Below are 22,162 nucleotides of genomic sequence, written 5' to 3'. Positions count from 1 at the left end.
GCTACAGCGAGGTGGCTTCGGCCACGATCAGAGCCAAAAGTGGCTCTTTTCCTTCAATTGGGGAAACGGGAGGCTAGATGACTCACCGGCGATGACCTAGAGGAGCGACGGAGTCTGCACCATGGCGAAGTGCGTGGAGGAGGTCCGGCGAGCTTGTAGCTACGGTGAAATAAGGAAGGGCAGGGGCTTTCCATTCATCTAGCTAGGCGGTGAGGTGCACATGGTCATGACGAACATCAACGGCCCATCCTCACGATGCGAGGTAGCCGGGATCGTCGAGAACGTCCTTGAGACGGTGACGCTCTGACTTGCGGCCATGCGGGTGAGGCAGTCATGGGCTACGGCATCTAGGCCCTCTACAGCCAAAAGGTGGGCGCTTTAGTAGCTACATGTCAAGGCAAATCCACCCGTGGTGGTTCGGGAACCGCTACCAGCCTGGCATGGCCGGAACATCTCCGGCGTGGCGATGGCATGGGTGTGTGGTGGTCCAGCAAGGAAGACATGACCAGTGGCCCCCAGTGCTCCTCTTCTCCTACCATCTAGCACATGACGCATCCCTCGGTGAGGCGAAGCTTGCCGAGGCACCTTTCTTGACTCTACCAGCGCGAGGTGGCTAGAACGGGGCAGTGGCGCGGCGGATGTCGGCCATGGCAACTGCGGCGGGTGCACTGCGTTGGCACCGGTGTTTCCGAGCGCTAGTGGCTCGGCAGGCTAGGCCTTGGCTCGTGTGCATGTGTGTGTGTGCAGATCATCCCAATGGCAAAAAAATGTCGGCCTTTGGTCCTCCCAATGGGGAGAACACGATGGTGTGGCATGCCGTGTCCATGGCGGTGAGGTATACGATGAGCAGAGGAAGCAGCGGCTCACCGTGGGGCTTGGGGTGGTAGGCTAGTGGTGCAGGGTCGAGTTGAGGCTGTGACAAGGTGAAGCAGTGCCGGTAGAACCGTGACGGCAATGAAGATGAGCCGCGTCATCTTCTGCTCTGGCAGCTATGGGTTGCACCGGGGCTCCTCCTTCCTCCTTCTCCTTCCTTCTCCCTTCTGCTCCTTGGCCTAGTATGGAACGGGCAAGGCCATAGAGTGGCAGCGGGGTGAAGGGAAAGGCCTAGGGCACCGGGTGTGCCCTTTTATAGGGAGCTCACGGCCATGGCGAACGGTGGACAGCGGATGGAAGGGAAGGGGGTACATGGAGGGCGATCAAGGGCTCTAGCTTAGGGTTTTAGGGAGTGAGGGTGAGCGTGGCTGCCTTGGCGCTCCCATTTTCGATCGGCGCCGGTCAAGGCGGGTACGGTGGTGGTAGAGGGGCGCGACAGGGCACGGGCCATGGCGACCGCATCAGCAGGCAGGCGGGCGCCGGCAAGGGCAGGTGGTGGCATGGATCACCGATGTGGCGGCCATCCAGGGCATGCGCGAGGCGGTAATGGACGGGAACGGCCATGATGGCCTTTGACGTTCTTGGCTTCACGCCGATTTTGAGTGCGGCGGAAAGCAGAGAAGGTAGGGGAGGAAGGGGATGATAGGCGGGGTCCATCGGTCAGTGGCAGAGAGAGGGCGACAGTGGGGCATGTCACGACACGGGTGGGAGTGGACATGGGCCATTGCTGGGCTAGCTCGGCCGCGTGAGCATGAGCTCGGACGCAGGTGGAGCTAGGTTACGGCGCTGGCTAGGTCGGCTGGCGGCAAGCATGTGGGAGCGGGCGCAGGTGCTAGGCCGTGAGGGCGACGTGGGATGCCTGCTGCAGCTGGGTTGCTTTGCAATTTCTATTTCCCTCCCTTTTCCAATTCATTTTCTATTTCTATTTCTATTTCTATTTTCATACTACACCTAGGGCTCCTATGCATGTATACATGTTTTGCCAGCATATATACATCCTAGTGGGGTCCTCTAGGGGTCATCTAGGGTCCTAGGGTCCAAGCCAAGGGTTGGCAACTCACACAACAAGTTATTTCTAAAGGTTGATTTGATTTTATTACATCACATAAAATCATGAAGAAGCAACTCACAAGTTGAATTAAATGCAAAATGCTCAACCATGCTAGCTTAGGTTCTACTTGTGCAACTACATGGGTGGTTTTCTAGTAATGCACACTCACCATGCATGGGTTTTGTTAGAAAAAATTTTGAGTTCAGATTTTTGGGTTATTGGAAACCTGTGTTGTTACATAGCTTCACGGTGAAGAGCAACCACAACAATGGAGGGAGCGGCCCAAACGCGCACCTCTGTGCTCGGGATGGAAGAGAGGAGAAAGAAGAGGATGGTGCCAGCTTTTTGTACTGCTATTTTATCTCCGTCGGTTCTTGGCTCGAACCGACAGTGATAACACCAAATCATTGTCGGCTCTTAGTTAGACCGGCAGTGATAAGTGGCCGCCAACTCATTGCCGGTGCAAGCCACAAACCGGCAATGATGTGGCCCTTAGGGAAATAAAATATTCCTAAACTCTTACATAGAGACACACAAATATTTTGATAATCGTTGAACGCGATGTCATGATAGTTGACTTTGGTCGTGCTACTATCATACTCCCTATTGGTACTCAAATAATAATCCTTCCATCGTCTTACGGACTTTATCTTCTTCTATGGAATGTCCTCTACCTCTCCCTTTCAAGTGAGTTCAGATAGAGCGATGCAGTGCTGATAACGTGATAAAGTATGAAATGTAAATGGAATAATAGAAAAGGAAGAACTTATATCTTGCATTGATCTTATCATGAAAATATATACATGGTGAAGTGATGTGGTGAAAGGGTGTCTTGTCCCAAAGGATAAGGCAACCATTCACACTCTCTATGCTAAAGGACATGCCCCTTTGGTGGCTATGCTAAAGGACATGCCTACTCTAGTCTTGATGAGATCACACATTAAGAGGTGTCTATTTAGAGAGGCATCTTGAAGAGGTGTCTATTCAAAGAGGCACTTTGTTTCACAACAAATTTATCCATCACATAATTGCTATACTATAGAATTATCAATTTACATGTAGTAAAGTAGAATGCTCAGAAATCGGAAAACTGCAAAAGATGCATGATCATATTCATAGACAAGTTCTAGCATGAAATGGTTCAGAAATTAGTATGTCACTGTAGGCAATGTACTCCGCACGAGACTATCAAACAAATACAAGCAATGTCCATCCTCTGCACGACAGAATCGAGACTACCAAACAAATACAACTCCATCAGGGGAGGAAATTCTACACATTTCTAATCTACAATTGCACAGGCAACCACAGATTGATACTCCATCCGTTCCAAAAAGAAGTCATTTTAGTATTCAAAATTTGTCCCAGAAAACAAGTCGTTTTACCCGTTTGGTATGTGCATGTGTGCATGAAGACATGCAACAGTCAATCAACACTAATTTTGGCTAATAAACAAAGGCAAGCATGGTCATTTTACCTTTTTATTAATCTATCCTAATCCTAAAATTCCTTATGGCTTTTTTTTTGAACGGAGGGAGCAGGTTAAAACCATCTCGCTCTAATAAAATAAGTACCATAATACAAGCCAATATAAAATATGTTACCATACAAGTTACAAGTTCGAGCTAATAACCATCGGTACAGGAGGTGTTCAGATTGCAAGACTGTAAACATCATTAAGCTTAATCTTCATGCCTCTTATTTCACCATGTTGATGCAGCAAATCACCAGCAACCTTCAAGTTTCCTTTGTCACTGCATCGAATGAGAGATAGCATAATTGCCTGTTAACAGAATATACAAGAAGGCACTAACATATCTATAGGTTCCGAGTCTCATGAATGAGAGGTTGGAATACCCACATTTGTCAACACACTACGATTTCATTGTCAACCCTACATGCAAACGAGTCCTATGTATGATTAATTAACATATCCAAGTGTTACCACTGTACAAGGACACCGTAAATAAAAGAGAGATATCTGGCTCTATTAAGTACGGAATTAATCATAGAAAGACCAAGTCTTTCATTAGCTTAATCAACCATCTCAGCCCAATACCCCCCCCCCCCCCCCCCCCCCCCCCCCCCCCCCCACCCCCACCCAAAAAAAAAGAAAAGAAAGAAAGGGTCATTGGTACACAAGGCAGCCCTTTCAGTCCGTATGCGATGCTTGGAGCACTGACCAGGTGAGTTGCAAAAGTGACCAGAAGACAGCAGAATCAACAGGGAAGCAGTGGAAGATCAAGCCGGAGGGCCAATAATAGCAAAATCGAGCGGGATATGGGTGAAAAGTCACATACAAAGAGTCACATAAGTCAGGGAAGATAAGCAAATGCCCTCAGCATCATGCGCTGGATTCTCCCTTTATAACTATGGAATTAGTTACCGAGTAATTGTAGGGGTATACCTAGGAAAACTCTGCAGAAATGTGCCACTGGTACCGTGGGGATTGGAAGAGGGGTTTCGCATATTTCAAAACAACAGGTGAACTGTAAAGACAACAAATTGCATGATACATAAAGCACGAACCCCCTGATCCAAATTGTACAACCAACTAATATGAGATTGCTATACTAACCAAGAAACAACAAAGTGTTTGATTTGATCACTAACAAAGCTTAGTATCATCTCATTTCTTGAAAAATAGGACCACACTGTTAGCCCACAGGATCGCCGGCTCAGGTGAGTCGACCACTCATCAGCCTCGCCGACCATGGCCGAGCACGATAGATGTTGTCCGACCACACACTATGGCTAGAGGTAGAAGAAGAGAGGGAGAACAGAGCATACACACACAGCCAGAGACACCAGCGTTGGCCGGAGCCCTGTATAGGAGATGACAAATCTGAACTCTCTCTTTACTGAGTTGCAGTGGCAAACTATTTATACAACTCTATTCATCTAGTCCTAGTACAGCTGTCATGCTGCTAGAGTGACTAGATGTGACAGTAGGACTGACTTTGGCACCTACCCCTGCTGTGGCAACAATACGACAGGTGAGCCATTCGGCGCCTGCCCCTGTAGTTGCTACAGTGCAACTGCAGGGACCCCTTTTCGACGTCGCCTTCACCTGTTGTGCATTCACACATGGGATGCAAAAGATTATCTAATAATTCTTTCAATAATCCTTCTGCTACCCTTGAACCCCCTCTATGCCGATCATCTTCTTCAGCTCCGTGAGTCGAATTTGGCTGAGCGGCTTGGTGAGGACGTCCGTGAGTTGCCGACCAGTTTCGACGAACTCGATGATGATCTGCCCTCCATCGACACAGTCCTTGAGGAAGTGGAACTTCACGTCGATGTGTTTACTCCGGTCATGGAGAACCAAATTCTTCGCGAGGGCGATGGCGGGCTGGTTGTCCACCATCAGTGCTGATGGGTGAGCTTCCGCACCGGTCAGCTCGCCCAGCAGCCGGCGCAGCTACACAACTTGGCACGTCGCTGTGACCGCCGCTACGTACTCTGCCTCGCACGTAGACAGCGCCACCACCTTCTGTTTCAGTGACACCCATGAAATTGGAGCCAACCCGAGAAAGAAGAGCATGCCAGAGGTGCTCCATCATCTGTTGATGTCCCCCACCATGTTTACATCGCTGAACACAGTGAGCTACAGCCTGCTTCCGCCTGTCTTGGGGAAGACGATCCCTTGATCCACCGTCCCCTTGACATAGCGCAACAGTCGCTTCACCGTAGCCCAGTGATCCTCTCGAGGATCCTCCATGAAACGACTGACGTAACCCACGGCGAATGCAATGTCTGGCCTCGTGTGGACTAGGTAGCACAGACCGCCAACGATGCTCCGGTATAGTGTTGCATCCACCTTTGCCGCGGTGCTGGCCTTTGTTAGCTTCAGCCGCTCCTCCATCGGAGTCACGCATGGCTTGCACTCAGCCATGCCACTCCGCTCCAACAGCTTTGAGGCATACGCGCTCTAACCGAGCGTGAGTTCCTCTTTCCCTTGTCTCACCTCGATGTCGAGGTAGTAGGAGAGTGCCCTAAGATCGCTCATTCGAAAATGAGCTACCATCTCGCACATGAAGCTGTTGATGTCCTCCGCACGCATACCGGTGACGATCAAGTCGTCCACATACACACCGACAATGAGCTCCTCCTTCCCTCGTCGCCGTGTGTAGAGTGCGTGCTCGGTTGCGCACCGCTGGAATCCAAGCTCGCCCAGCGTAGCATCAAGCTTGGCGTTATATGCTCGTAGGGCCTACCGCAGTCCGTAGAGTGCTTTGCGCAGTCGGAGCACCCTATGCTCCGCTCCCTTGACGGCGAAACCCGGAGGTTGCATGACGAAGACCGTCTCCACCAGCTCACCGTTGAGGAAGGTCGATTTTACATCCAGGTGATGGACGCACCAGTCCTTTGCTGCTGCCAAGGCTAGTAGCAAACGGATAGACTCCATGCGCGCTATAGGCGCAAAGGCTTCCTCGAAGTCGATGCCCTCGTGCTAAACAAAGCCTCGGACGATGAGGCGCGCCTTATGCTTGAGAATGGTGCCGAGCTCGTCTCGCTTGACCTTGTACACCCACTTTAGGCTGATCGGACGGCATCCTGGAGGTGGATCGACGAGCTCCCAAGTCTCGTTTTCCTTGATCGTCTTCATCTCCTCCAGCATCGCCCGTCGCTAGTTTCCATCGTGCTCGGCCAGCGCGAAACGTGGGTGTTCCTCTACACTGACGAGCAGCAGCTCTTGATCATTGAGCAGCCAACCCGCCAGGCTTGAGGGCCCTATGCCACCGACAATGTCTTCCAGCTTGTGGAACCGCACCTCCTCACCTTCGTGGAAGGCATCCACAAACTCATTGATGTCACTTGGAGGTGAGGCAAACTCGATCGGCGTCGATGGAGTTCCCTATTCCGCCGGAGTGCTCAGCATAGCATCTGGAGTGCTCGGCACTGCGGTTGCAGTGCTTGGCACTACTCCTGGATAGCTCATCACCACTCCTAGAGTGGTCTGCACCCCTCTCGGAGTGCTTGGCACCAGTCTTGTAGTGGTCGGCACCACTGCAAGACTGCTCGACTCCGCTACGGGAGTGCTCGGCACCCATCTTGGAGTGGTCGACACCACTGCAGGACCTTCTGGCTCCACTCCTGGAGTGCTCGGCACCTCTTCCAGAGTGCTCGGCACCTCCCTAGGAGTGCTCGGCTCTATTGCTAGAGTGCTCGGCACCCCTCTTGGAGTGCTCAGCACCTCCCTAGGAGTGCTTGGCTCTGTTGCTAGAGTGCTCGGCACTCCTCCCAGAGTGTTTGGCACCTCTTCCCCAGCGTCTCTACCACCATGGATGATCAGGTGCTTAATGACGAAGGTGCTGGTGAAGCCACCAGCTTCCCCCATGCTCAGACTGTTCCAGTCCCAAGCCGCCTTCTCGTCGAACACGACATCGCGTGAGACAAATACCTTGTCTTCGCATGGGTCATAGAGCCAGTACGCCTTGGTACCCTCCATGTAGCCTAGGAACACCATCGGTGTGCTCCTGTCCTTTAGCTTGGTGAGAATCAGCTTCGTCTTCATGACGTGGCCGATGCAGCCGAATGTCCGGAGGAAGGACACGCTCAGCTTGTGCCCATGCCAAGCCTCAAATGGCGGCTTGCCCTTCAGGGCCTTGGTGGGAGCGCGGTTGAGGATGAATACAGCCGTGGTCACCGCCTCACCCCAGAACCTTATCGGCATGCCTTTGGCCTTCATCATGGATCGAGCCATGCCGACCACCGTTTGGTTCTATCGCTTTACCATGCCATTTTGTTGTGGTGAGTACGGCGTGGTGTGGTGGCGCACACCACACCCTGATCCGCGTAGTACGCAGCGAACTCCACCAAATTGAATTCGCCGCCTCGATCAGTCCTCAGCATGTGGAGCTTCTTGCCACTCTCGGCCTCCGCGCGCATCTTGAACTTCTTGATCGCCGCCGCCGCTTCATCCTTGCTCATCAGGAGTTGCAGCCACATGTAGCGACTGCAATCATCCACAAGCAGGAGGAAGTACCACCTACCACCGTTTGTGGCTGGCATGATCGGTCCGCAGAGGTCGCCGTGGACAAGCTCGAGAGCGTCCTCCGCGCGATACTTGGCCACCTTTGGGAACAGCAGCGGCCTTTGTTTCCCGGCTAGGTAGCTGTCACACAGCTCGCCTCCGTGCTCGATGTGAGGTAGCCCACGGACCATCTTCTCTAGTTGACCAAGTGCGTCAAAGCTGAGATGTACGAATCGGGCATGCCACAGCCACGGTTTCTCGGTGTGCCTTGCCGTCAGGCACACCGGCTGCTCTACCTTCAGGTCGAGTAGGTACAACTGGTTCAGGGACCTCTTCACCTTGGCAAGAAGTCGCTGCTCTAGGTCCCTGATCCTGAGGACTCTGTCCTTGATCAGTACCTCGCTACCGCGCTTATCCAGCTGAGCAATGTTGATGATGCTTGAATGCAGCTGTGGGATGTAATATACATCCGTTAGCGCATGCTGCTCCCCGTTCTGGCACCTGAAGATGATGGTGTCGTGCCCTCGGATAGCCACCCTTGAGCCGTCACCAAACTTCACCGAATCGGTAACATTGTCGTCGAGCTAGGAGAAGGTTGCCTTGAAGCTTGTCATGTGGTTGCTAGCACCAGAGTCCAGATACCACCGCTGCTCCCGCTCATCGCCCACACGTCCAAGGTGGACTTGGGCGCGTGGTTCGTCGAGGTTGATAGCTTTCAGGGCCTTCCTAGGTCCTTCCACCATCGTCACCTCTTCCTTCTCCTCAGCCTCGATGTCGTGCAGTGCATAGAATGTCGCTATCAGGATAGTGGCTTCATCATCATCATCAGCTTGCGCTAGATGAGCCTCAACCTTCTTCTCCTGCTTGCGATTTGGGCACTCATGTGCCCAATGGCCCGTCTTCCCGCAGCGTCGGCAGGCGTTGGGGTCATCGGCAGGCGTTGGGGTCGACCTGCTTCTTCTTCTCTGAAGAAGCCTTGTCGCGGCACTTGCCATCACCATCGTGGCTGGAGGAGGCCACTCCTCCTCTGTCAGTAGTAGTTTGTCGCTATCCTTTGTTGTTGTCGCCTGTTCTAGGTGCTTGTCCACCGCCCGCAGATGGCCTGTCACATCCTCAATGGTGAGGGTGGACAAGTCCAGCATCGTCTCTATGGAGAGAGCAATCTAGATGTACTTTGCTGGCACGGAGTGGAGGTACTTGGAGACCACCTCCTCTTCGTCGATGCTGACGCCATGGCTCTACAGCTTGCTGATGAGCGCCTGCAGGCGGAGGGAGAAGTCCTCCACTAATTCAACATCCTTGAACTTGAGATTGTCATACTCCTGCTTAGAAGCTAGGTCATCGCCTTCTTTGCGTGGTCGGAACTGACGTGCATCGCCGCAATAGCCTCCCATGCCTCCTTAGCAGAGCTCTTCACCCCCAACGGCTCCCTGTACTCTGCCGGTACAGCAGCGAGGATAGCATCCAACGCTGATATATCATCTTCCTCATTGTCGGTGACCTTGTCAACAGCATTCCAGAGCCGTCGGGCTCTGAACTTGACCTTCATGGTCACCGACCACTCTCCATAGTTGGTGCGAGTCAGCGTCGGCAAACTGGTGCCGCTGACCTCCCGCACCATGCGAACAACGACCTCTTGTCGTGGCTGGGCAGCCACAGCAGTGCCACTGCTGCCGCCCATCTCCGAACCATGCGTCATCGCCTATGGTTAGTCCGACGACGGCGTTTGTATGGCTCCGATACCACTTGTTAGCCCACAGGATTACTGGCTCAGGTGAGTCGACCACTCACCAGTCTTGCCGACCACGGCCGAGCACGACAGATGTTGTCCGACAACACACTATGGCTAGAGGTAGAAGTAGAGAGGGAGAGCAGAGCATACACACAGCCAGAGACACCAGCGTTGGGCGGAGCCCTGTATAGGAGATGGCAAATCTGAAGTCTCTCTTTACTGAGTTGCAGTGGTAAACTATTTATACAACTCTATCCATCTAGTCCTAGTACAACTGTTATGCTGCTACAGTGACTAGATGTGACAGCAGGACTGACTTTGTCGCCTGCCCCTGTTGTGGCTACAGTGCGGCAGGTGAGCCCTTCGACGTCTGCCCCTGCAGCTGCTACAGTACAGCTACAGTGAGCTCTTTTCGGCGCCGCCTTCACCTGCTGTGCATTCACACAAAGGATGTAGAAAATTATCTAACACACACCGGAGTGTATGTAGCTAATACAACTGTAATGAAATAGAAATAGCAGTTTCTTAACAATACGAACTGAAATCAGACGTCATTCACATAACATATCCATGCTTGGAAGTGGGTGATTGAAGCAACAAAATCAAGCTGCTACAGTATATCGATTACCTGGAGCGGGCACTGACTTCATGTACTTGGAGATAATGCTAGGGCGATAGGTGACACATACATCCCGTCCACTTTCAGTGCTAAACTCAGCCACACCTAGCAGTGTGCTGTTCCTCATGTCAATAGAGAGAGCCCACGCCTTGGGGAGGAAGAGCGTGGTCCTTGCCATCAGGTACAGGACATCTTCATCACCATTCTGGCTCGGTGTGGGCTCAGACACCGCGAGGTTCTGCAAGGCGAGCTCTACCGTGGCAGGCTCCTCGCCATCATCCCGCGTCGGTTTACGGTGCAGCAATCCAGAGCTCAGCAGCTCTGCACATGGCGTCACTGATCTTGATCTGGGAACCACGGACTGTGAATTCCTGATGCCAGTCCTCGAACAAGCCAGCCATCTCCATGTTGCTCCAAGTGGTGACGATCCAGTCATCGACTTCAAATGCAGGCAGCTGGGTCTCGATGTCATTGTAAGGAAGACGGCCGCCAATGGTTTGCAGGTCAGCGAACTTGAGGAAGGTCTTGCCTCTCTTGTTGGTGGCGACAGTGATGCCACGGTGAGAGCGTGGGCAGCCTAGCTTGGCGCCCGCCCCACGGTTGCAGGTGATAGCGTGCATCTGCAGCGGTACCAGCATGTGCCGGATCGTGGGCCTACTGTTGTCTTGATGATCATGAAGCAGGTCGTAGAGCAGGATGCCGCTCCAGAGATCGACCCAACCAATGGAGCCAGCTTCACCCCCAAGCGTGATCACGGTGGTGGTGAGATGGTAGGGGGAGCCGGGCGTTAACGGGGGATCCTCACCGGGAAGGCCCTCTTTGGCGCGTCCAGCCACACCGACTTGGAGGTAAGGCTGGGCAAAATTAACCGAAACCGAAAGAATCGAAACCGAAAAATTCGGTTCCTAATATTGAGGAACCGAAATAACCGAAACAAATTCGGTTCATACTCTCGGTTAACCGAATTAACCGAAAGAACCGAATTATATCAATTATACTTCACTTACTTGCATTTTGTAAGATTATGTTTGGTTTATGTGTGATAATTCATATTTGAACTATTATATATTTGTGTTACTATATTGGTATTGTTCACTTATGAATTATTATTATCTAAAATGTATATAGTGTTGCATAAATTTACTTTAGAACATACATATTTATCATTGTCTTAGCCTCTCCTGAAAAGTTTGGTTAGTTCGGTTAGAACCAGAACCGAGCCAAAATAATCGAAAACCCAAATGGTCGGTTCTAAGAATTTTCGAGAACCGATCGGTTCCCATTTTCAAAGAACCGAATTTCTTCAAAAATCGAGGAACCGAACCGAGAACCGAATGCCCAGGCCTACTTGGAGGTCCATCTCCCGGACTCAGAGTCAAAACGATGGAGCTCATACTCGTTGCCAAGGTTTTTTTACCGGTATGAAAAAAAAATTCAGTCCCTGGCAATAAATATGAAATTTCAGAAATATCGGATCAAATTTAAATAAATTCAAATTGTTTTTTAAAAAATGGCATCATTTCACTGGAAAAAATGTCTAATCCATCATCCATCACAAATTTATATAACATCGACGAAATAACACAATATATCACCGCAGTAATACAGTGTGGTGATGGTGGGTGAGCTGCATATGCTAGAGCCATCGAATGTGTGAGTGAGAAAATTAAATAAATTTGAAGAAATTTAGGGCTTTGATAAAATTAGAGGATATGGAGGGTCATTTTAGTGTTGTTTAGTGTAATTTTAGAGCGGAAAATGAATTTAACCGAAAAAAATTTGACCGATATAAAAAAATCGGGGCTCAGCGAAAAAGGCGATATTTCGGAGATATTTCGTCGAAATTGTAAACCTTGTCGTTGCTGGGAGGCCTGGCGTGCAGCGCCGCGACGGTGTACAGATCCCCACCACGGGGAAGGACTCCGAGAGCAACGTGGAAGATGTTGGGGTTCGGATCTAGGATCAGCGTGAGCGACGGGGGCCTGATGACGCCACCGGACTGGCAGACGAAGTAGTCGCAGTCATTGTAGGCGACGGAGCTTGATGCAGGACCGACGGCGACCGGGACACGGAAGAGCAGTAGATCTTGGGATGTGGAGAGGATTAGGGTGGGACTGGGGAATTTCAAGCTGGGGCAATACACAAAGAGGTTGGAGGGGAGCGGCAGCTGCGCCGGCCAGATGGACGCTTCAAACGTCAGGTTGTCACTCCCCTCACCGACGGCGGTTGTGGCGTTGGGGCGGCTGCCGATGTAGCCTTCGTTGTTGAGAAGGATCCAGGGTGGGAGAGATTTGCAACGGCGGCGCCGACGGCTGGAGGAAGCGGCGGAGGTATTGGTGGGCATAGAGAAGTCGTTTGATTGATGGGGAAAATTTCAGGACGAGTCGTCGGTATCGATCGAAGGCCGACGGCGGAGAAGATGAGGATTATGGAGACAATATGGCTGGATAGGCGCATGGTTTCCTTTTTCGGCCGAAATCTCTTGATATTTCCGATATATCATTTTTATCCGTAGGTGCCGATAAGAAAATATCTATTTTTATGTACAAATTTTGTTTAAATTTACTTAAATTCAAATTAAATTTTATTTGAATTTGGTCCGATATTTTTGATATATCTTGTTTATCCTCTTTATCTGTGACCCTCGATAAATTTTAATTTCCGAAAATAAAAACCTTAGATAGGCAGCGGCGCGGAGGGGAAAGGGCAGCGGAAGTACTTGAAACCAACGAGGGTTAGGGTTATATGAATCCTAATAGAATTGTTTTTTAGACAGGGTTGACATCAGCAAAACTTACGTGTTGGGTGGTGATTGGTTGCTGACCATGTCTGATGTCCTGTTCGGCATCACGTTGGCACATGTGATGATGATATGTGTTAGTTATGTTAAACAACTCATGGAGGCTACTTGAAGAGCTGATTTTTGATGAGGTCCTGCGGTTCTCTTCAATACTACTAGTATCATGCTGCTAACTTTTCAGAAAATTATAGCAGAATTTAAATGGATCAGAGAAATCCATCGGTGCAAACGAACCGATTCATCTTCTGACTTACAAATCTGGCAGCATAGTTGATAGTCCTTGCCTCGAGCTGCCTGCATACTGCAAAACTCGGAAGAATCACATTGAAGATCATCACACATCCAGACACTTCTTTTTTTTTACCCACAGGATCACCGGCTCAGGTGAGTCGACCACTCATCAGTCTTGTCGACCACGGCCGAGCACGAAAGACGTTGTCCGACCACACAGTATGGTCAGAGGTAGAAGAAGAGGGAGAACAGAGCATACACACACAGCAGAGACACCAGCGTTGGCCGGAGCCCTGTATAGGAGATGGCAAATCTGAAATCTCATTACTGAGTTGCAGTGACAAAATATTTATACAACTCTATCCATCTATTTCTAATACAGCTGCTATGCTGCTACAGTGACTAGATAACACATGGCGCCTGCTCCTGCATGTGGCTACAGTCCGACAGGTGAGCCGTTTGGCGCCTGCCTCTGCAACAGCTACAGTACCACAGCAGGGAGCCTTTTTGGCGCTGCTTTCCCTTGCTGTGTGTTCATACAAGGAAGCGGTAGATTATCTAACAATTCTTCTCCTAATCCTACTGCTATCCCTTGTACCCCCTCCATGCCGATCATCTCCTTCAGCTCCGTGAGTCTAAGACGTCCGAGCGGCTTAGTGAGGACGTCCGCAAGTTGCCGACCAGTTTTGATGAACTCGATGACGATTTGCCCTCCATCGACACAGTCCCTGAGGAAGTGGAACTTCACGTCGATGTGTTTGCTCCGGTCATGGAGAACCAGATTCTTCACGAGGGCGATGGCGGGCTGGTTGTCCACCATCAGTGCTAGTGGATGAGCTTCCGCACCGGTCAGTTCGCCCAGCAGCCGGCGTAGCCACATAACTTGGCACGCCGCTGTGGCCACCGCTACGTACTCTGCCTCGCACGTAGACAGCGCCACCACCTTCTGTTTTAGCGACAGCCATGAAATTGGAGCTGACCCAAGAAAGACGAGCACGCCAGAGGTTCTCCGTCGTCCGTCGATGTCTCCCGCCATGTCTGCATCGTTGAACACAGTGAGTTGCTGCCTACTCCCACCGGTCTTAGGGAAGATTATCCCTTAATCCACCGTCCCCTTGACGTAGCGCAGTAGCCGCTTCACCGCAGCCCAGTGATCCTCTCTGGGATCCTTCATGAAGCGACTGACGTAGCCCACGGCGAACGTAATGTCCGGCCTCGTTTGAACTAGGTAGCGCAGACCGCCGACGATGCTCCAGTAAAGTATTGCATCCACCTTCACCGCGGTGCTGGCCTTCGTCGGCTTCAGCTACCCCTCCATCGGAGTCACGCATGGCTTGCACTCAGCCATGCCGCTCCGCTCCAACAACTTAGAGGCATACGCGCTCTGACCAAGCGTCAGTTCCTCCTTCCCCTATCTCACCTCGATGCTGAGGTAGTAGGAGAGTGCACCGAGATCGCTCATTCGAAAATAAGCCGCCATCTCGTGCTTTAAGATGTCGATGTCCTCCGCACAAGCGCTGGTGATGATCAAGTCGTCCACATACACGTCGATGATGAGCTCCTCCTTCCTCCATCGTCGTGTGTAGAACGCGTGCTCGGTTACACACCTCGTGAACCCAAGCTCGCCCAGCGTGGTGTCAAGCTTGGCGTTCCATGCTCGTGGAGCTTGCCGCAGCCCGTAGAGCCCCTTGAGCAGTCGGAGCACCATGTGCTCCTCTCCCTTGACGGCGAAACCTAGAGGTTGCTTGACGAAGACCGTCTCTGCTAGCTCGCCATTGAGGAAGGCCGATTTAATGTCCAAGTGATGGACATGCCAGTCCTTTGCTGCTGCCAAAGCTAGTAGCAAACGGACAGACTCCATGCGCGCTACTAGCGCAAAGACTTCCTCGAAGTCGATGCCCTCGCGTAGAACAAAGACTCGGGTGACGAGGCATGCCTTGTGCTTGACAATGGCACCGAGCTCATCCCGCTTAACCTTGTACACCCACTTTAGGCTGATTGGACGGCATCCTAGAGGTGAATCGATGAGCTCCTATGTCTCATTTTCCTCGATCGCATTTATCTCCTCCAGCATCGCTCGTCGCCAGTTTCCATCATGCTCGGCCAGCGCGAACATGGGTGGTTCCTCTGCACTGATGAGCAGCAGCTCTGGGTCATTGAGCAGCCTACCCGCCATGCCTGAGGGCCCTGTGCCACCGACGATGTCATCCAGCCTGTGGAACCGCACCTCTTCACCTTCGTGGAAGGCATCCACGAACTCAGTGATGTCACTTGGAGTGCTCGGCACAACACCTGGAGTGCTTGGCACCCTGAACGTAGTGCTCGGCACTACTCCTAGACAGCTCGTCATAACTCCTGCAGTGCTTGGCACCACTGTAGGAGTGCTGAGCTTCAGTCTTGGAGTGGTCGTCACCACTGCAAGACCTCTTGGCTCTGCTACAGGAGTACTCGGCACCTATCCTGGAGTGGTCGCCACCACTGTAGAACCTCCCGGCACCACTCTCGGCATGCTCGGTATCCCTCTAGGAGTGGCTGGCACTCCTCCCAGAGTGCTTGGCATCCCTCTCGAAGTGCTCGGCACTGCCCTAGGAGTGCTTGGCTCTATCGCTGGAGTGCTCGGCGCCCCTCCCAGAGTGCTCAGCACCTCTTTCCCAGTGTCTCCAATACCGTGGATGACCAAGCGCTTGACGATGAAGATGCTGGTGAAGCCGCCAGCTTCCCCCATGCTCGAACTGTTCCAGTCCCAAGCCGCCTTCTCGTCAAACACGACGTTGCGCGAAACCAGCATCTTTTTTCCGTGTGGGTCGTAGAGCTGGTATGCCTTGGTACCCTTCGCGTAGCCTAGGAACACCATCGGTGTGCTCCTGTCCTCCAGCTTGGTCAGGACCGGCTCCGTCTTCCTGACATGGCCGATGCAGCCGAATGTCCAGAGGAATGACACGCTCGGCTTTCGTCCATACCAAGCCACGAACGGCGTCTTGCCCTTCAGGGCCTTGGTGGGAGCGCGATTGAGGATGAACACTGTCGTGGTCACCGTCTCACCCTAGAAGCTTGCCGACATACCTTTGGCCTTCATCATGGATCGAGCCATGCCGACCACCGTCTGGTTCCATCGCTCCACCACGCCATTCTATTGTGGTGAGTACTGCGTGGTGTGGTGGCGCACCACACCCTAATCTACGCAGTACGTAGCGAACTCCACCGAAGTGAATTCGCCACCATGATCAGTCCTCAGCATGCGGAGCTTCTTGCCGCTCTCAGCCTCTGTGCGCATCTTGAACTTCTTGATCGCCACCGCCGCTTCATCCTTGCTCGTTAGGAGTTGTAGCCACATGTAGCGACTGTAATCATCCACGAGCAGGAGGAAGTACCGCCAACCACCGTTTGTGGCTGACATGATCGGCCCGTAGAGGTCACCGTGGACGAGCTCGAGAGCATCCTCCGCGCGATACTTGGCCACCTTTGGGAATGGCAGCCTCCTCTGCTTCCCAGCCAGGCAGTTGTCACACAGCTCACCTCCGTGCTCGATGTGGGGTAGCCCTCGGACCATCTTCTCCAGTCGACCAAGCGCATCGAAGTTGAGATGTTCGAACCGGACATGCCATAGCCACGGCTCCTCGGTGTGCCTTGCCGCCAGGCACACTGGCTGCTCTACCTTTAGGTCGAGCAGGTACAACCGGTTCTGGGACCTCTTCACCTTGGCGAGAAGTCGCTGCTCTCGGTCCCTGATCCTAAGGACTCCGTCCTTGATTAGAACCTCGCTACCGTGCTCATCCAGCTAACCAATGCTGATGATGCTTGAACTCAGCTGCGGAATGTAACATACATCCGTTAGCATGCGGTGCTCCCTATTTTGGCACCTGAAGATGATGGTGTCGCGCCCTTGGATTGCCACCCTTGAGCCGTCACCAAACTTCACCGTACCTGTAACATCATCGTCGAGCTCGGAGAAGGCTGCTTTGGAGCCCGTCATGTGGTTGCTGGCGCTAGAGTCCAGATACCATCGCTGCTCCTGGTAGCCACCCACACGTCCGAGGAGGACTTAGGCGTGCGGTTTGTCGAGGTTGGTAGCTTTTAGGGCCTTCCCAAGTCCTTCCACCTTTGTCACCACTCCCTTCTCCTCGGCCTCGATGTCATACAGTGCACAGAACGTCGCCATCAGGATAGTGGCTTCATCCTCATCACCAACTTGCGCTAGATGAGCCTCAGCCTTCTTCTTCTGCTTGCGATTTGGGCACTCCCGTGCCCAATGGCCCATCTTCCTGCAGCGTCGGCAAGCGTTGCGGTCGACCTGCTTCTTCTTCTCCAAAGAAGCCTTGCCGCGTTGCTTGCCATCGCCACAACGGCTGGAGGAGGCTACCGCAGAGTTCCTCCGAGCAGCTCACTCCTCCTCTGTCAGTAGCAGTTTGCCGCTGTCCTTTGTTGCTGTCACCTGCTCCAGGTGCTTGTCCACTGCCCGCAGACGGCCTGTCACATCCTCAATGGTGAGGATGGACAAGTCCAACATCGTCTCTATGGAGAGAGCGATCTAGATGTACTTTGCCGACATGGAGTGGAGGTACTTGGAGACCGCCTCCTCTTCATCGATGGTGACGTCGTGGCCCTTCAGCTTGCTGATGAACGTCTGCAGATGGAGGGAGAAATCCTCCACCATTTCATCATCCTTGAACTTGAGGTTGGCGTACTCCTGCTTTATAAGCTGGGCCGTCGCCTTCTTTGCAAGCTCGGAACCGACGCGCATTGCCGCAATAGCCTCCCATGCCTCCTTAGCAGAGCTCTTCACCCCCAACGGCTCCCTAGCCGGTACAACAGCGAGGATAGCCTCCAACGCTGACATGTCATCTTCCTCATTTTCGGTGCCCTTGTCAACAACATTCCAGAGCCGTCGAGCTCTGAGCTTGACCTTCATGGTCACCGACCACTCTCCATAGTTGGTGCGAGTCAGCGTCGGCCAACTGGTGCCGCTGACCTCCCGTACCGTGCGAACAATGACCTCCTGTCATGTCTGGGCAGCCACAGTAGTGCCACTGCTGTCGCCCATCTCTGAACCGTCCGTCATCACCAGCGGTTAGTCTAGTGACGGCGCTTGTACGGCTCCGATACCACTGTTGGCCCACAAGATCACAGCTCAGGTGAGTCGACCACTCACCAGTCTTGCCGACTACGGTCGAGCACGATAGACGTTGTCCGACCATATACTATGGTCAGAGGTAGAAGAAGAGGGAGAACAGAGCATACACACACAGCAGAGACACCAGCGTTGGCCGGAGCCCTGTATAGGAGATGGTAAATCTGAACTCTCTTTACTTAGTTGCAGTGGCAAACTATTTATACAACTCTATCCATCTAGTCTTAGTACAGCTGCCATGCTGCTACAGTGACTAGATAACATAGTAGGGCTGACTCTGGCGCCTGCCCCTGCATGTGGCTACAGTCCGGCAGTTGAGCTGTTCGGCATCTGCCTCTGCAGTGGCTACAGTACCACAGCAGGGAGCTTTTTCGGCGTTGTTTTCTCTTGCTATATGTTCACACAAGGAAGCAGTAAATTATCTAACACTGTTTGCTATGAAAGGACATTCAGACTTTCAGACACTTCTTTTTGCTCTGAAAGGACATTCAGACTTTCAAAGTCGTTAGGCCTCAGCTTCTCTTTTTGAATGTAATAAACTAAGCAAATATGCGCAAGTATAATAGAGGAGAGAATCAAGAACCCACAGTTTTATCGTCTCACACCGAGGTCATGAGCTGTGATCAACCATGGATATCAACATCAGTCTCACATTGACCAATAGTGTACACCTGTTATACAAGAGGTTAATTAATAGGTGAATGGGTAATAGCGCGGGGATGCCACACGCCGCCTCTTGTCTTCTATATAAACCCACGCTGTCATCGCTTGCAAACCACCTCGAGCTCATGCAGTTTAACGGCATTAGCTAATTTAGGAGAGATTAGTAAACAAACAGCAGCCTTAAGAGCGAGCCTAGCGGCAGTACCATGAGGCGCCTCCAGTTCCTGGCCGCCGTCTTCCTCCTCGCGCTCGCGCCGATGGCGGCGGCGGCGGCCCAGCCCCAGCTGAGGCCGGACTACTACGCCGGCGTCTGCCCGAACCTCGAGAGCATTGTCCGCGGCGCCGTAGAGCAGTCCGTGGCGCTCTCTCCGCTCTCCGCGCCGGCCACGCTCCGGCTCTTCTTCCACGACTGCGCCGTCAGGGTATGTGCGATTGTATTATTACTGACGCCGATCAGAGGATTGATGCCATGCCGCCACTCTTGTGATCTGTGAATTAAGGGCTGCGACGCGTCGGTGATGCTGATCAACGCTGCCGGCGACGACGAGTGGCGGAGCCCCGACGGCATGACGCTGAAGCTGGAGGGGTTCAGCACGGTGATGAACGCCAAGGCGGCGGTGGACAGCGACCCGCAGTGCCGGAACAGGGTGTCCTGCGCCGACATCCTGGCCCTTGCCGCCAGGGACTCCGTGTTCCTGGTAAGCACGCGAACACCAACGAAGCATGCATGCTGCTCTGCTCTGCTCCTCGATAGCATTCGTTCTCGAGTTGATCGGACTGTCTCTCGTCTCGGCGTGAACACGTACGTACGGCCGCCGCAGAGCGGAGGGCCAGACTACAAGGTGGAGCTGGGCAGGTTCGACGGCAGGGTGTCGACTTGTGGCAGCGTCGTGATTCCTCATGGCACGTTCGACCTCGACCAGCTCAACGGCTTCTTCTCCAGCCTCGGCCTCAACCAGACCGACATGATCGCGCTCTCAGGTACATATCCACGCGCACGTGTGCATGCATATATAAATGTGTCAGCTACATCAGCTAGCCAGTGGAACACGCCAAGAGCATGCATGCATTCCATGTTTAGTTTACTCCTACTCCTGCGAACGAACACCTGCAGTGCAGTCATGCCCGTCGCTAACGGCCGTTCTTGCGTGGCACTACGTACTGCAACTCTGCAAGCAGGGGGTCACACGATCGGCGCGGCGTCGTGCGGCTTCTTCGCGTACCGGGTGGGCGCGGACCCGGCCATGGACCCGGCGCTCGCGCAGCATCTCCTGGGCCGCTGCCCGGCGGGAGGGCCGGCCGGGTTCGCGTTCCTGGACGCCACGACGCCGCTGCAGTTCGACAACGAGTACTACCGGAACCTGCGCGGCGGGATGGGAGTCCTGGCCTCCGACCAGGTGCTGTACGCCGACCCGAGGTCCCGCGGCGCCGTCGAGCGCTACGCCGCGGACCAGGGCGCCTTCTTCGGCGACTTCGCCGCCGCAATGACCAGGCTCGGCAGGGTCGGGGTCCGCACGGCGGCCGACGGCGAGATACGCCGCGACTGCAGGTTCCCCAACTGATGGAATTGGATCCACGGGTTCTTCGTTCGCCTGCTGCTTGTGGTTGCGCGACGGTTTTGTGTTGCTTCTCTGAACGTCACTCATGGACGTGGCGCGAGTGGGTGTCTGTGTTGCGTTGTTGTTGACTTGATTGACTGGAGGTTCAGATGGCCGCGTGTCTTTTGGACCAGGAAGGGTCTGGGCCTGGTGGGCTGCGTGGCTGCAAGTAGAGTGTGAAGGTCCAGGTGTTCACAGAAAATGTAAAGGTTGGCGGTTGGCCCAAACCGGCCCATCTACATTACTAGGAATAGAAGGAACACTTTGTGTCTATATCGTCTTGTGTTCTACGTATGAATCCTTCTTGTGTTGTATGATCCAGCTGAAACCGACTCGGGTGCTCAAAAAAAGCTGAATCTTGTGTTGAGTAGCTCTTGTTCACCCTAGGCTTGCAAAATCTTAAGTTGGATGTAGTGCTTATTAGGGCTATCTTCTTGCTCGCCGTTTTACCTAGTGTTGTGCCTTTGCATGAAATTTTAATTAGGCTATTTACCTCCTCTAGCCACAATAGATCCTTACAAGTGATATCAAAGCCAAGCCTCCAACTAAATCAAGATTTCACAATCTTTGGAGTAAACTATGGCTAGCAACAATGTTGGCAAGCCCCCGCACTTTGATGGCACAAATTATGAGTATTGGGGAGAAGGATATGTGCACATCTAAAGGCTATGGAGAGGAAGATTTGGGGAGTTGTCGAGGATAACTTTTGTAGTGCTTGACTTGAAGGCTCCAACCCCAAGTGAGGAACAAAAGCTCTAACTGAATGATCAAGCACTCAATTGCATACATCCTTGATCCCAAGGTCTTCAAGTCTATCAAAGACTTGGAGATGGCACAAGGTTTGGAAGAGGTTAGAGGAAGCATATGAGGGTACCTCCACCATAAAGGATGCCAAGTTGTACCTCTTTAAGGACAAACATGCCAAATTCAAGATGCTTGAAGGTGAAAATGTGCTAGAGATGTTCCACCGCCTTAATGTCATAGCCAATGAGTTGAGGGCACATGGGCACAAGGTATAGATGATGAGGATTTCTCACATAAGTTCTTACGGTGCCTCCCCTCCAAGTTCAAGATCATTGTCACCGTGATATCGAGAGAGGGACTAATGGACTTCACTCCCACATAAGTGTTGAGAGAGATCATCACTCATGACACCTTTGATCAAGAGGAGAGTGATGAGCAAGAGGAGAAGGAAAAGAAGAAGAGCATAACATTCAAGGAAAAATCATCAAGATCTAGAAGAAGATTGAGGTGGAGTCATGATTATGATAGCACCGTGTTCTTCTTCTTCAATGTCATCAGGTTATCCTCGTCCTCCTATCCCCTGTCTCGTCTTGTAATAATAGCAACAGCTAGAGCCGACCCTCATTTGCATGGAGTGGGGGAGAGGAGATGTGGACCTTACATATGAGCCCCACATGTTGGTCCATGTCAATACAAAGTTAGCAAGTCACATTGTCATGTCAGTAGAGGAATAGCTCAAGACCTGT

At 52.3% G+C, this 22,162-nt stretch overlaps 1 protein-coding gene and 1 pseudogene across 1 annotated transcript; one reads left to right on the top strand and one right to left on the bottom strand.

Annotated features, from left to right (window-relative positions):
• Positions 1-3,592: 3,592 nt before the first annotated feature.
• LOC136526514 (uncharacterized) lies at positions 3,593-11,612 on the bottom strand (annotated as a pseudogene).
• Positions 11,613-19,280: 7,668 nt separating this feature from the next.
• Positions 19,281-20,636, top strand: LOC136529792 (peroxidase 45-like). Its single transcript, XM_066522855.1, has 4 exons — positions 19,281-19,496; positions 19,575-19,772; positions 19,896-20,055; positions 20,254-20,636. The coding sequence occupies exons 1-4, from the start codon at positions 19,281-19,283 to the stop codon at positions 20,634-20,636; spliced, it is 957 nt and encodes a 318-aa protein (XP_066378952.1).
• The last annotated feature ends 1,526 nt before the right edge of the window (positions 20,637-22,162 follow it).

This window comes from Miscanthus floridulus, chromosome 19 (assembly GCF_019320115.1).
Source record: "Miscanthus floridulus cultivar M001 chromosome 19, ASM1932011v1, whole genome shotgun sequence".
NCBI lineage: Eukaryota > Viridiplantae > Streptophyta > Magnoliopsida > Poales > Poaceae > Miscanthus > Miscanthus floridulus.
Note: the sequence above shows the minus strand (reverse complement) of the source record. Positions and strands in the feature narration are given on the sequence as shown.

What these genes read in the sequence shown, in the direction of transcription:
- LOC136529792 (XM_066522855.1), top strand. Translation starts at nt 19,281, where the DNA reads ATGAGGCGCCTCCAGTTCCTGGCCGCCGTCTTCCTCCTCGCGCTCGCG. An exon ending in CCAGGGACTCCGTGTTCCTG is followed by an intron (nt 19,773 to 19,895) that starts GTAAGCACGCGA and finishes CGGCCGCCGCAG; the next exon opens with AGCGGAGGGCCAGACTACAA. An exon ending in CGACATGATCGCGCTCTCAG is followed by an intron (nt 20,056 to 20,253) that starts GTACATATCCAC and finishes CTCTGCAAGCAG; the next exon opens with GGGGTCACACGATCGGCGCG.